Source organism: Lissotriton vulgaris, chromosome 7 (assembly GCF_964263255.1).
Source record: "Lissotriton vulgaris chromosome 7, aLisVul1.2, whole genome shotgun sequence".
Lineage (NCBI taxonomy): Eukaryota > Metazoa > Chordata > Amphibia > Caudata > Salamandridae > Lissotriton > Lissotriton vulgaris.
In genome coordinates this window covers 904450157-904466037 of record NC_141695.1, presented here as the reverse complement: position 1 = coordinate 904466037, position 15881 = coordinate 904450157, and the positions used below count along the sequence as shown (strand labels likewise).

Genomic DNA, 15881 nt, shown 5'->3' with positions numbered 1-15881 from the left:
CAAGAACCCTACATCCAGATGCACAATGATTGGGTGGTGATGAGAACGGACCCACACTTTATGCCAAAGGTGGTGTTGAGGTTCCACATCAACCAGACAGTGCAAATACCAAGTTTCTTTCAGAAACCGGCCGCAAGCGCAGAGAGGGCGCTGGACGCTAGAAGGGCAGTAATGCACTACATAGAAAGAACAAAGGAACTCAGGAAGACAAAGCAGTTCTTTGTGTCCTTCGCAAGCAGTTTTCTGGGTAGACCAGTAACAAAGGGAACCATTGCAAGATGGATTGTGCAGACAATACAATTCTGGCACAAACAAGCAGACCCAGAACTAGCAGAGGGAGAATGGGCCCGCTCTACTAGGATAAACAAGGAAGCACAAGTAGGACAGAAAGTGCTTCAACCTATGTTCAACAACCAACGCTCATCTTCCACCCAGCCGCCACAAACATAACAAACCGCTACTAAGTCTATGCACAGCATAGTGAATCCAGAAAGATTCACGCTGCAAAACGGATAGTTTCTTACCTGTCTGTGTAGTTTTGCAGATTGAAGATCTTTCTGGATTCACTAGCGAACCCACCCACCTCCGCCAGAAAGATGAGGCTGGAAAAGCAGGTGGAAAAACAAGGGCAATACTGAAAACACACCTTGAAGGACTAAGCCGGTAAAACACTTACTTGAACATTGCCAAGGATTCGCAAACAGAACACAAAACGAGAAAAAAAGAATCCGAAGATGGCGCCCAAGGGTTGGAGCTTCCGCAGGAAGCGTGCCGAAGTAACGAGAAGGACACCAAAAGGTGGGACATCGACGCCCACCTGGGCTACGAAAAAAAAAAAAACCAAAGAATGGACCCAACCACTAGACCGCGGAATAATGCACAGCATAGTGAATCCAGAAAGATCTTCAAGCTGCAAAACTACACCAACAGGTAAACTATTAGTTTTATTTGTATAACATTGCAGTTAGAGAGAGAGGAGCTATGCTAGCAACCAAGATGGCCCGTAAGCTCCCGGCTCCGCCGACCTCCGCCAGTAGCTCATAAATCCTGATATTGATCCTGAATTCGCACCAGACTCCCGTGTGGCTGAAGTGTTGCTGAGCTTAAAGGTGTAATCCCAAGATTTCCATCTTCTCGAATGATGAAGCTACGTTGTGTTTTCATTCTCGGCCTAACCCAGCGTGGAAGCAGGGGCCTCGATTTCTAACCCATCCGGGTTGGAGTTGAACAACATCGGCCGCGGGACTGAAGCCCTGGTAGAGGCAGAGGCAATAACAATAAACAGTCCACCTCCAAGCAGCCTCCCAAACCTTGAATTGTGACTTCCTCCTCAAACGCTCGCCACTCCGGTGGGAGGGAGTGTAGCGTATCACCTGGACGAGTGGAAAACCATTACAAAGGACAAACTGGTGCAGAGTATTGTGCAGCATGGTTACTTGCTGAGGTTTAAGTCTCCTCCTCCGCAAGTGTCCCCTCAACTCAAGCGCCTTCCTTGAATTCAAAGTCAGCTGTTGAAGGACGAAGTTTCTACCCTTCTTGTGATAAAGGCAATAGAGGAGGTCCCTCCCATGCGAAGAAATCCGGGAGTATACTCCTGCCACTCTAGTCCAAAAACTAGGAGTAGCCAAAGAGTACAGACCTATCCTCGACCTATGTCTGCTGAACAGGTTTATCAGAAAAGAAAAATTTTGTATGCTAGCCCTGCACCAAATCTTTCCACACCTTACCAGGCGGACTGGATTTGTACCATCGACCTGCAGGACTCTTACTTTCATATACCTGTCTCAGTAAAGCATCGGAAATTTCTCAGGTTTCAGATAGACCACTACCAGTATTGAGTGCTACTGTTCAGCCTCAGATCCGCCCCGCAGACATTCTCCAAGTGCATGGCTGTGGTGGCTGCCTTCCTCTGCAGGTGGAAGATCTTAGTCTATCCCTACCTAGACGACTGGCTCCTGAAAAGCTCCACACCTGTTCTGCTTCAGAGCCATCTTTCTTACTGTCTCAACCTGATGCATTCCTTGGGCTTGCAGGTCAACTACAAAAAGTCAGTACTCCATCCCACCCAACGAATACACTACCTGGGCGCCTCCATGGACTCCACAGAGGCAAGCGTGTGTCCTTCGGAGGAGAGGTTGTCATCCATGCTTCTGAAATGCCGCACCCTGCTAGACACCCAAAGCCAGGCAAGTGTTGTCACTACTGGGATCGATGACCTTGTGCATCTACATTGTGCCCAATGCACGCCTGCACATGAGGGTTCTGCAGTAGACACTCGAGGGCCAATGGTCTCAGAGGTCAATGGGAAGATCATGTTTCTCTCCACCAAGTTGCCAGACTCCATCATATGGTGGATGAAACGTTCTCATCTTCTGCAGGGGGTCCCATTTCATTAGTCGCCTCCATCGCAGACAGTGGTCACAGATGCCTCAATGCACGGCTGGGGTGCTCTTATGGACCAGCTTCAGGTACAAGGTCAAGCTTCCACATCAACTTCTTGGCGCTCCGGTCTGTCTGTCTATCTGGCGCTGAAATCCCTCTACCCATCTCTGTGCACCAACCACATTCAAGTTCAGACGGACAACACAACAACAATGTTCTATCTGAACAAGCAGGGAGGCACAAGGTCACAAGGTCGGTCTCTGGAAGCTCCATCCATTTGGCGCTGTATTCTGGCGAGAGGTCTCTCCATCGTGGCAGTTCACCTGCCAGCAATCCTGAATGTTCAGGCAGACGGCCTAAGCAGAGACTTCGTAGAAGCTCACGACAATGGGGCGTACCAGACATGGATCTGTTCGCAGACACGGCAAACGCAAAATGCCCAGTCTTCGAGTCAAGATTCCCCCAGCAGGGATCACAGGGAATGCACTTTTGATCAGCTGGTCTCAGACATTGCTGTACTCTTTTCCTCCCCTGCCTCGGATCCCGGCGGTGATACAGAAATTCTACAGGACCAACACCAGGATGATCCTGATGGCGCCGGAGTGGCCACGCTATTGGTGGTACCCGGATCTCCTCCAGCTGTCGGAGGTTCCTCACCGGAGACTGCCCTGCCGCTCAGACCTGCTGACTAAGGACGAGGGAAGGGTGTTCCCCACCCCCAACATTCCTTCCCTTTGATTGACGGCATGGCTCCTGAGGTCATCCAATATGGCCGCCTAGACCTTTCAGCAGACTGCATGAACATTCTTAAAGAGGCAAAGAGACCCTCCACTAGAAAGTCTTATGCATTCAAGTGGAAGAGATTTTACATTTGGTGTATGGACAATTCTCTTTATCCAATCCAAGGTCAGGAGCAGGTGATTCTCCCCTACTCATTGCATTTGGCAAGGTCAGGCCTGAAGTACCCCTCCATCAGGGTTCACTTAGCAGCAATGACAGCCTATAGGAAGTCTCCTTCTCAGACCTCATTCTTCCTCATGCCTGTGGTCAAAGATTTCTTAGAGGGCCTTAAAGTGTTTCCACCAGTGAGGTCCCCCTCTCCTCCCTGGGAGCTTAACATCGTACTTACCAAATTGTTGGGTGCTCCCGTTGAGCCTATCCATAAGGCCTCTTTGCAGCACTTGACCTGGAAAGCTGCTTTTTTGGTTGCTATCACCTCTGCCCGTTGGGTGAGCGAGATCCAAGCCGTGTGTTGTAACGAACCTTACACAGTGTTTCATGCCATAGGGTGTTGCGGAGAACACATCCAGGCTTCCTGCCCAAGGTGGTCTCGGATTTCCATATCAATCAGACCATTACTCTGCCGACTTTCTTTCCTCAACCAACCACTCCCCCGGAGATCTTTACACACTCTAGATCTCCGGAGGGTTTTGAAATTTTACCTGGCTAAAACTCTTCCACTTAGGAAGTCTGACCGACTCTTTGTTAATTATGGGTCAACTAATACCGGTCTGTCCGCTTCAAAAAGATCTATTTCACGATGGATCGTCTCCTGTATAGCTCTGTCTTACCAATTAGCTAACAAAGCTTTTCAGGACAAACCTCATGCACACTCTACCAGAGGGAAAGCTTCTACTACAGCTCCCCTTCGCAACATTCCAATATCTGAGATTTGTAAGGCGGCTAAATGGCGTTCAGTACATACCTTTACCCGTCATTATTGCCTAGATTCAGATACACAGGCCGATGCCCAAGTGGGACTGGCCTCTTTGAGGAATTTGTTTGCATAACTGCTTTATAAATGTGATGTTGATACATGTTTTTGCTGTATACTTGATTGTTCGTCTGCAAGACTTTGGGTATGGGCTTGCTAATCTATTTATAGATTATAACTATTGATGAGTATCCCCTGGATGAGAAGGCTTAGTTACTTACCTGTAATCCTAGTTCTCATCCAGGGGTATACTCCTCAAAGTAATAAGCAACCCACCCACCTCCCCGGACGAGCATTACTGCAAAGTTATGGTATGTTACTTACGGATTTACTCAAGTGTTTATGCACCTCCAAAAAGAACTGACCTAACTGCCACCTGTGGGGCATCATGGGAGCAGGGGGTCGCCTACAGGTCTTAAAGGCACGGTACCCCTACTCTAATGACTTAAAGGCAAGGTGTCGGTTTTCTTTGTTTCTTTCTACTCTGCTGCAGCCTAAAATAAAGCATTGTTGTATGAGAAATGTTTACTGCTCTTTCTTCCTTAGGGGTTGGGAGAGGATAGCTGCTACTATGCAAACATATGTAATTTCAGCATCTTTGCCATTTTGGAAATATTTTAGGCTGCATGTATATGTTTTCACATATGCATATATATGTATATATATGTATATTCTAAATGCTCCGGGATCCCGCACATGGGCGGGGATTATTCATTAATTAGGACTTTGATGAGTATACCCTTGGATGAGAACTAGGATTACAGGTAAGTAACTAATCCTTCCACTGCCCTCAGCTTGGGGCTTTTACACCTCGCACAGCTATGCCTAGGTGTCGGTAAAATGTTGGTAGTATGTAAGAGAAACTCGCTGACATGATAGGTAACCAGATGGAGATAACTCCACTGTTGACTTTACTAGGATATGTAAAGGAGGTTCCTAAAAAACCTACAGGAGATTTTACTGCACTGGCTCTCCTGCTGGGAAGAAGAATGGCTATGTGGTGGGGAGGGGTGCAACACTTACATTTTCCTAATGGCTTATGGGTAACACAATGCAACACCCAAACTAAGGTCCATTCAATGTTACTACCAAGCATATTGAGATCTATAGACATTTGGGGATCGCTCAGACACAATTTAGTGACAAGAGGACACCGCCTCTACTTGTAGTGCATAAAGAGATGTATTGGGTCTACAGTACATTTGGGCATGATTATATGTACCCAAGGGATGTTGTAAACATGGTGAGTGGTAAAATGTACTAGACAATCTTGTGACAAATTTAATTCATATGGTATGCATCTCCAAGAATATTCCAGAATATATTGTCTTACTTGCTTAAATATTCAAAAATAAAGACCTAAAAAAGACCTTAGAGTGGTACTTCGCTTCCATCTAGACTAAACAAAATATTTTTAAAATAATTTATGGCCTTATTAGATAGAGCCTAGTCACGTCCGAGTAAGCTTTTGACAGAAGTGTTTTAGATTTCATTTCTTTATCTATTAACAAATAATCCTCTTCTAGAAAAACCTAGGGTTAAGTCTACCAGAGCTGAAGCAGCTTGGCTCAAATGTTTCAGTAACCGATATTTGCGAAGCAGCCACATGGAGGTCAGTGCATACACTCGCACAACACCAGGAGCAAAAGGCAGGCTGCTTTCTGATCACTATGGGGCTGAAGATTACATACATGCGTAGCATGGGCCTGCTACAGTGCAGGTTCATCCTTGCTTCCACAGTGACAATGTAGTAGTTCATTTCATCAGTATTGCAAATCTTCTTTTTTCCTTCTGAAATTTGGTGAACTGGGCAGCTAGATCTGTCAAGCTCTCCTTACACTAGCTCTAGTCTGTTAGCCTTTAGTCTTGTGCAGGTCTTGAACTATTAAGTTGCCCAGCCTATCTTTGGACATGTAGGTATGTTTTGTTTATTTTTTATTTCTCTCCCCAATCACAGCAGCTTTAAAACGCCACAGGTTTCACAGGCATGGACACTCTGTGGAGGGAAAGTATCAGTACATCTGAGACCAATTAGTTGTTCAGCAGCCTATTTGCCAACACTCCTGAGCAGGCCTTTTGTGCCATGACAAAAATAAACCTGCTACTGGACAAAAATAAACCTGGTAGAGGTGTCCAGTACCAGTAAGCCAAGATCCTAAAGCCAATCGCATAGCCTGCACCATCAAAAAGATTCCAGGCTCGTCCCACCCCAGAGTAGCATCCGGTCTTTTCTTCTTGCCAGATGTCGATGGTTTCTTTGCTCCTGCGTCCCAGTCAGACCATTGGTTATTTATTTGCCTCACACACAGGTCGACCTCTGATCCATTTGCCATGGGAGAGAAACAATACAGAAAAGTGAGAAAGTGGTTTGGGAAGGCTGTATTACGTGTAGGTTGGTTTATCAGATAGTTCTCACCAGCTTGACACAAAGGAGCACCCACCCACTTGGTACAGCACACACAAGATATCTGCTAATCTGTTCATCGCTTAATCTTTATCCCACACAAACCTACAAACTTCATACATGTTAGATATGATGGAGACAAAAGACCCCATTGGTCACTACATCCCAGAGAGCATAGCCATTTGGGTGTACTCCTGACCTAGAGCAGAGCTGTGATGTGCAGTAGAACTGGAAACCTCCAGTGATTGCCAATTTAATTGTTTGAAAATTACAGGAGGTCCCTGAAAACCTAGTAAGTTGGACGGCACAGCTTTACAATCTGTTCAGACTATTTTAGTAATAAAACGCAGTAAAACGTTGCAACAAATAAGAAACTGCTTGTTTTGCCTTTCATATCATATTTTGACATTGTCACAAAGAACCACAAAGGTATGCTTTAATATATTGACTCAAACATTATTGATTATTTTAGGTATGAGGTTAATTTCCAAAATGGAATTGAGTGTGGTGGTGCATATGTGAAACTACTCTCAAAGACTGCAGACCTGAATCTGGTAAGACTAAATCTTTTTTCTTGCTTTATGTTTGAGGCTTTGAGTGTTAATAGTATAGAGTCCAAGAAATGATGGGTGTGCAAATAATGTGAATCATTAATAAACCCTCACTTGTTCCATGTGTCCCATGAGACCAATGTCAGTTTGTCTCCGGGGCTACAGTTTCATCAGTGTGAAGACACACACACTGCAGTTCTAGTCTTTCTGCTGGAGGTTGACGTGATGTTTAAGGCATTCTGTGCCAGCTGTGAAAATGGCATTGAGCTGGTTAAGTAGATCCTGACAAGACCAAAGTGATTGTTGGTTATGAAACATCTTGAAACTTAATTGTGTTTTTAGGATTCATTTTTTTGTTTGATGCAGGGCAAAATAGGTGTCCCAACGCTTCTCTTCCAGGGGAATACTCCTCAAAGTCGTAAGCATTGAAGAGTGCCGCCAAGGTGCAGGGTCCCCAGAGCACATATCAAATTCCTTACACATGTTTTGACCTTAAAAAGTATGAAGTGGTGAAAAAAGATATGTGTATGTATATGTATGTGTATATATTTGTATATATGTATGTGTGTATAAATGTATGTGTGTGTGTGTGTGTGTGTGTGTGTGTGTGTGTGTGTGTGTGTGTGTATATATATCTGGCACAGCAAAGGGATTTTCTTGAAAGAATCCACATGAGCCCACTCGGTCAGTTTAATCTTGGTATGGCAAACAAGGACGATGCGTTTCAACCACGTCCGTATATTTATATATCCACATGCAGCCTATAGAAAATATAGGCTAATAAATGCCCAAATTTCATGGAATGTTTAATTTAAAATAAACCATATACTTTAAACATGTCAAACATATATACACTCTTCCAAGGGTAAAGCGAGCCTTTATTTGAAAGGAAAAAGGCAAGGAAATGCAAGGCATTGTTAGCCCGTAGGCCGCATTGGAAAAACATAATAGAGAAAAACTGGCACTGTGCTTTTAGGACCTCCTGTATCCCATCATGTCCCACAGGTGACAGGTCAGTTGTTTTTTCTGGCTTCTACTGTGGGGGTCTCTTAGCTCTTCAGTTTATTTTTTTTTACATCCCTGTCCAAAATGTCTCTTCTAAAACTAAACTTTTTCCTTTCACCCAACAGTTTTAAGTCTTTAGCCATCTTTCTGACTGAAATTTATTTTTTGGCAGTCAAAAAATGCCATCTGTTTAACAAATGCTTTCATGTGGCAAAAAGATGGCAAAATCCGACCCACCCTCTCTGTATAGAGTTTGCCTTCTCATCATCCAGAGACTTGTTATTACTTCCAGAAATTCTCCAGATGGATGTTGAGATGCACAGAGATCATTAGTCTGCATGCTCTTCAAGAGAGGAAAGATACGTTCTTTAAGTGGCCTTTGAGGGTCCTAGGGCCCTCCCAAAGAGCCCTCCTCTCATGAAAGATCAGCGCAATGGGGAAGTAAGGAGAAAGCACTCCTGAAACGTCATTCTCCATCGCCGTTGATGGCTAGTAGATAGGTGTTGCAAAAAAAATACCAGTGTGCTCCAAGTCATTGTCCGGATCGATGTCGAAACAGCCTACAAACCAGATAGCGACGTCGAAGTAGGCGACTTTGCAGAAAGGAAATAACTTTGTAAACACAACCGGTACATGGGTTGCAGTAGGCAACACAATTCTAAACACAATCTAACATTGAGCTCAATGGATTTTTCTACAAAAATGCAGTTGATTACTTTGTAAATTACTATTGTAATTCCAGGACTGGATCCTAGATTTAGTCCTGGGGTCTAAACGGAAAACAGTTTAGTAAAAACGTATTGGTTATTGCAATGATTTTTAAGGAATGTGAAGGTATTTCAAAAGTTCACACTTAGAAACATTTCCGTGAAAATTTTGCAATGTTAACCAATGGGAGAAAATTCAGGTTACAGGAAAAGTTACTTTTGTAATCCAGTACTGGGCTCCTAGGCCCAGCACTGGGATCTCTACTTAAGACAGGCAAGTAATTACATTTCAGTAGTAGGTATGATTTTTAAGAATTATTTAAAGTTTTCAAAAGTAGACAGAAGAAATTTCATAGAAAAGCAGATAATGGATTCCTATGGAGAAAATTCAGGTTACTAGTAAACCCGGTTATGATTACTTTTGCGGTTCAGTACTGAGCTACAAGGTACAGTACTGGCTTATCTCCTGATCACAGATGAGTACTTCGGAATTCGGTTGATTTTATAGTAATATTTTAGTTTCAAAACTTTACACTTAGAAGATTTTTTGAGTCAAACCAGTCAATGTTATCCTATGGCAGGAAAGTGGGTTATCGGTTTCTGGGTGAGGACTCGAACAGTGAAGTTAAGGTTCTGGGCATAGACTCAAGGGTCCCCCAGGGTCAGCTGGTACACCCTCAGCAGCACAGGGGCAGCTGGGTGCAGAGGTAGTTGGGCCCAATGTTATCCAATGGAGGGGAGGGGGCCTTCGGTTGGTGGCTGTAAGCAAGCAGGCCACACAGCTTTGGGAGCTGAGCTCCTGGTCACTTACTCAGGGCAAGTGGAGAGGTAGAGTAGGATTGTAGCTGCACTTGCAGCGGCACTTGGGCGGCTGGTTGCAGGGTGCTTTTGAGCCGTCGGGCGCCCAATGTTATTCAATGGAAAAGGTAAAAAGGGAATAAAGGCTGCAGACTCTGGGATGGAGATTCTTCAGGTGCCACCACCAGTTCGAGAGGTAAGTTGGGATCTTAGAGAAGAGGTGAGTACCCCAAAGTGGGGGGCCGGGTGCAGGGGTGTCGGGATTCCATCCCTCGGCTGTTCTCGGTTGGTGGGGTCCCTGGTTCTGAGGCTGCAGACGTAGTCCGGTTCGTCGCGGAGGGTCTTTGAACACTGGTCTTCGGGTCCCAGTTGCTGGGGGGACGTCCTCTTGGTCGTGGATCACTCGGGCACAGAGTGGATTGGTCTTGTGCTTCCTGGCTGGCACCAGGGGTATGGTTGTTAAAGCAGAGCCTCTACTTAAGGAAGTCCCAGGCTTTAAGAGGGTCAAGGCAGGCAGGTCCTCTGGGGGTCCGAAGGTTGCTGTCGCCGGGATCAAGCAGGAATAGGTTCCAGGATCGGCAGGCCGGTAGGGCCAAGTCAGTTGGGGTTATCCTGTTAGCAGCTGCATGGCGGGTCTTTTTCTTGATCTTCTTTCTTCTTTTCTTATCCGGATAGGAGGAAGGAAGGTTCAGGGAGCCCCTAAATACTGAAGTGAGGGGCGTTACAGGTAGGGCAAGGGCAGGGACCAATAGGTCCCTGTCCTGGGGTGGGTACACCCCCTAGTCTGCTCCCCTCCTGTGGGAGAAGGGCAGAAGCCTAGCTGTGATTGGGCAGGGCTCCCCATCTTCAAGAAGGCCGGAGCCCGGTGTTGTGCTTCGACTGGCCTCTCCCACCTGAGGGGTGCGGTTAGCACAGGCTGGCACACCCCCCTTCCTGACCTAGGATTTCCCGCCTGTCTTCCCGCCAGAGTGGGGTCAGAACCGGTGGGGGGGCGGTTGCTGGGTACAGCAATTGGTCTGGAGAAGCTCACAGAGGTGGCAGGCCTTTGAAGCTTCCCCCTGCCCATCCTGGGTGAGGAGACCTAGCACCTCGCCCAGGATGTGCATTGTTGCAGGCCCAGGAGAGCGGGGCTCTCCACCCAGGGGTACAGCAACATGTCTGCTGTGGGGCAGCCTAGGCAGGTTCTCAGTCCAGACGTGGATTGTAGGTTAGGTTTCAGGGGGCATCTCTAAGATGCCCTCTGGTGCATTTTACATTAAATCTCACACCGGCATCAGTGTGGGTTTAATGTGCTGAGAAGTTTGATACCAAACTTCTCAGTCTTCAGTGGGGCCATCATGGTGTTGTGGAGTTCAAAATGGCGACCTCCCAGCACCATATACTCTTAATGGCAGCACTTTACTTGCAGAGCCCAGTAATGGCCCTGGGTACTGTAGGTAATAGTATATATGACCTCTGCCCAGCCGGACAGGTTTTTAATTATGCAATTTTTTAGTATTATTCCATATACAATTATACAAAAGTGGGCACAGCCTGTGACCCACAAAGGACAAGACAGAACAAGTGACACAAACAATTATGTAGAAACGCTCAAACGCGGTCTTTACTCATTCATTAGTTATACAGACTAGATTACAATCATAGCAACCCATTGTTGTTCAGTATTTATGAGGTCAAATCAACATATGGTGCAGTTAGGTCGACGACGTTTCGATGCAGTTGCAAAATACTTGCATCATCATCAGGACAGAAGATATGTCATGTTTGTCTGGAGATTCTATTACAACCACAGAGCCTCTCGTAATTTCTTAGATTGGGTCCATAGTAGGTAAGAATTCCGCACAGCAATAACCAGATGATTACGCTTTTCACGGAGACTAGAGGAGAAATTAATTCAGCATTTCCATGCGTATACTCTTGGTGGTCGGAATTTCGTCATAAGGATATATTTCAGCATGATGGCTGAACGAGGGGGTTCTGGCGGTGATCGTCACAGGCTGTGCCCACTTTTGTATAATTGTATATGGAATAATACTAAAAAATTGCATAATTAAAAACCTGTCTGGCTGGGCAGAGGTCATATATACTATTAAGTATATGTCTATCATTTATGTGATCCTCAATTACTAGGGTCCCCTGTTCTGTACAATAGTCTACTGCCCAAGGACCCTAGTGTGATTCCTTTTGGGTTTCCCTTGTTGTTTCAAAACACTGGGTACTGTCGGGGCACAGGGCTCATGCACCTGTGCCCACACCACTGGCATAGGGCACCCAGCTAGAGGGGTGACTGAGGTATGCCAGGGCAGTGGTTCTTGTGGGCATGGCACACAGGGATGTGTGCCATGTCGACTTTGTTTAGTTCTGTACTTAGACACTCAGCCTGCAAAGGCAGTGTGTGGGTGTCAGGGTACAGGGCCCCTAAGGGTGGCACAATAAGTGCTGCAGCCCTTAGGGGTCTTCTCTGGTCACCATGCCCTGGGTACCATTTACTAGGTGCTGACAGGTGGCCAGAGATGCCAATTGGGTTTTAGGTTCAACAGTTTTAGGGAACAAACACAGGCCCCCAGGGTACCTGGTTGGCAGGAGCCCAGGGAACACTCGGTCAAAGCACATCAGCAATTCAGCAAAAAGTGAGGGCATACCAATGCAAGAAAGATGGCGCTTTCTCACAGATGGGGATTTACTGTTCGGGAAACATATTGATGACACACTTTTAGGAATTTAAAATGACAGACACTGTAAAATCTTTAGGTGCTCTACAATATAGAGGTATATACCTTTCAGAGGAGCCGTAGGGTAAGGATTCACTACATATCGGATCGCTATCAGTCGAATCCACAATATCGTCAATACCAGCCTCCATATCATCAGTCTTACAACCAATCGTCTTACCTTAGTCCTCAACGGCTAGTTTCCCTCACCAGGGTGGCCGGAAGCGAACACTGCAACAAGGCAATGACTCTGCCAGGAAACGACGAGCTTCTCGGGGTGCCAGTCAATTTTACCTCCATACCCGTGGGCGCAAAAATTTCGGCTTATGCCCAGCGGTGGCACGAGATCTCTTCAGACTACTGGGTACTAGACCTAGTCACAAGGGTAAAGCACATGAATTTGTCAAGAAACCACCTACCATTCCGCCCAGGGGTCCCCCTCCCCCCCTCAACTTCACTTATTGCGCAATGAAGTCTTGATCATGCTCCTAAAGGAAGCGATAGAAGAAGTACCATCAACGCAGAAAGGAACAGGTTTCTATTCTTGTTTCTTCCTAATCAAAAAAGTCAGGAGAATGGCGACCAATTCTGGATCTCCGCAAACTCATCTAGTTTCTCCAGAAACAAACATTCTGGATGATAACACTTTCCCATATTCTGGGATGCTTAAACTAAGGGAATTTCATCACTACTCTGGACATGGAAGACACATACTTTCATATCCATATCATCCAAAACATCAAAAGTATCCACGATTCAAAGTGGCTGCCACCCACTATTTATTTATTTTTATTTATTTTATATTCTTATATAGCGCCTGAATAGACCCCCGAAGGGGTATCTCCGCGCTTTTGCCAGTAAGAATATGACTCCAGATAGCCGTGTTCAGGGGGGTAGTACATATTGCAAAGGAAGAGTTAATTACTAGTGAATAAGTGTGTTTTTAAGGTTTTCCGAAAGGCCATATGGCTAGTGAGTGATCTCAACTCAAGAGGTAGAGAGTTCCAGAGCACTGGTCCCGCATGGGCCAGCGCTCGGCCTCCTTGTCTGGACTTCTTTATTCTGGGTACCTGCAATAGCTGCAGATTACTGGATCGCAGGGAACGCCCAGGAGCATATGGCTGAAAGATTTTGGCCAGATATTTTGGGCCTTCGCCTATCACACTTTTGTGAATGGTGCATAGTCTTAAACTGTACTCGCTTCCTCACTGGTAACCAGTGGAGTCTGGTCAGCAGGGGGCGAGAAGGAGTCCTAGGGGGAACATTCAGGACAGTCCTTGCAGCCGTATTTTGGATTACTTGTAACTTATTAAGTTGGCCTTCATTAGCTCCTAAAAGAAGACCCTTACAGTAATCCACTCTGCTGATGACTAGCGCCTGCACAAGTGTTTTCCTGTGGCAATCTGGCAGATAGGGAAACACTCTTCTTAGCATCCCAATTGCCCGAAAGCAGGTACCAGCCACTTGGTTTACGTGGTCTTTAAATGTGAGTGTCTGATCTAATAACACTCCCAAGTTTTTTACCGTGCTCTTAGGGCTGGGAACAGGTCCTAATTCTAAGGGCCACCATTCAGGTGACCAGTGTGTTGCCGCTTGTCCAAACAGCATGACCTCTGTTTTCCCTACGTTACACTGAAGACAGTTTGATGACATCCACTCTGATATTGCTCTCATTCCGTCTGCGAAAGATCTTTTTATTGCAGGTGTCAGGCTTTTAAAAGGAAAGAGGAGTTGGGTGTCGTCGGCATACGACACCGGGGTAAACCCAAATGATCCTGCTAAGTTGGCCAAGGGGGCCACGTACACATTGAATAGTGTCAGGCTTAAACATGAGTCCTGTGGCACTCCCTTGTTGAGCTCCCTGTAGGTGGATTTGTGGGAGCCCAGCCTAACTTCTTGGGAGCGGCCAGATAGAAAACTCTTAATCCATGACAGAGCCACTCCCTCCAAGCCTACGTCCCTTAAACAATCGAGAAGCACTGTGTGAGACACCGTATCAAAAGCAGCGGAGAGATCCAACAGCACCAGAATCATAGAACTGCCCTCATCCAGTGCCATTTTGATGTTATTGGTCACTGTTTGAAGAGCTGATTCGGTGCTGTGGTTGGGCCTGAACCCAGATTGTGAGTAGTCCAGGCCCTCCGTTGCTTCTAGATGTCCTGATAGATAGGTGTTCACGTGCCTCTCTGCTATCTTGCCGATGTAAGGCAAGAGTGAAATAGGACGCAGGTTTGAGAGGTCTGTCCATGGAGATGCCGCTTTTTTAGGTTTTGCCTGGCGAAAACCTGATGAGAATAGTACGGGAGACAGGAATGCCCCCGTCTTTCATTGGCTAGCTCCATAAATGGCCGGGCCGGTCAGTCAATGCCGGCCCAGATTCGGGGGCGTTCCCGAGATTTTTTGGCTTTTGGCTACGTCACGCTACGTCAGCCAAAAGCCCTCGAACGCCCCCAATCTGGTCCGGCATTGCCGGCACCTGCCTCTGTTATTTGTCAGCGTGGGAGAAACTCAAAGGCCGGTTTGAGGTAGAAGTGACATTTTTTTATCTTATTCTACTGCTTGTTTTTCCCTTTATGTTCGTGCGCCGTGATCCTCCCCCCCCTCCCCCTCCCGCGCGCCGTTCCCGCCCCCCCCCCCTCCCGCTGTCCTGTGCCCGTTCCCGCCCCCCTCCCTCCCTGTGCTCGTGGTGCTTGTTTGTACATTCTAGTATCTGGCCTTTCTTACGGGTAAACGTTACCGGACGTGTCATTGCAGCGCTCGGGATTTACATCACCAACATCAAAAGATCGTTTCTAGTTCTACATTATGAGTACCCGCCATCTTGCTACTGACTGACAGCGTGAGAGAGGACCCTTTAAAAGGAAAAAGTACGATGTTTTGCAATTGATCTATTGCCATGGTTTTGTCCTAAATGTTATGTAAGGTCCACGAATTGGGGTAATAATGCCGCTCTCTCTCCAACAGGCCGCAGCATCCGCATGCTTAGTTGTACTCAGAGAGGGAGGGCATCCTGACATGGAGGCCAGGGCACCGCTCCGGTCCTCGTTGGGGTATTATCAGCACGCAGCCAGAGAGCAAGTCAGTCAGGACTGGGTGCCCGTCTCCGAGCTGCAACCAGGCCGCTCACCTCCCCACCCCCATTACCCAACGGCGTAGGTGTAGGAGAGTAGGGTCTGCAATCCTATGATCACCCAGATTTTTTGCTTTTGTTTCACTGGTTTACGACTTTCTCTGGCTGTGGGCCTGCCAATCAGACCCACAGCCTGGCTGTTCTCTTTCTAAATTACCTCATGTGCCCTAGGTGCATTTACCAATTGGTACTGGGCCACCTTATCAGACCCTGTAACTCAGGGCATAGGTGTACCCAGGGCTGCCAGGGGCTGCAGCATGTATTATGCCACCCCTGGCTGGCCTCCTAAATTTGACACAACTGGCTGCATGACAGCTGGGGCAAAGTCGTGTAATCACCCTTTGCTGTAGGTGTAGTATACCTATACCTAACCCTAAAATGGACACACAGATTCCTATCAGTCACTCCTATGGCAGGCCTTAACAATCCTGAAGGCAGAGTGCTTGGAATCGTGTGAGATGGTGCTCTGGCATGAGCTG

The 15881-nt window shown here is 46.6% G+C and overlaps 1 protein-coding gene across 2 annotated transcripts in view; it reads left to right on the top strand.

Annotated features, from left to right (window-relative positions):
* The window catches only part of CANX (calnexin), a 468009-nt gene that overhangs the window by 168985 nt on the left and 283143 nt on the right, over positions 1–15881 (top strand). For both annotated transcript variants that reach the window (XM_086931347.1, XM_086931348.1), the window contains one exon: positions 6973–7054. In XM_086931347.1, coding sequence (XP_086787473.1) covers positions 6973–7054 — 82 coding nt within the window. The remainder of the gene's footprint in view (positions 1–6972; positions 7055–15881) is intronic.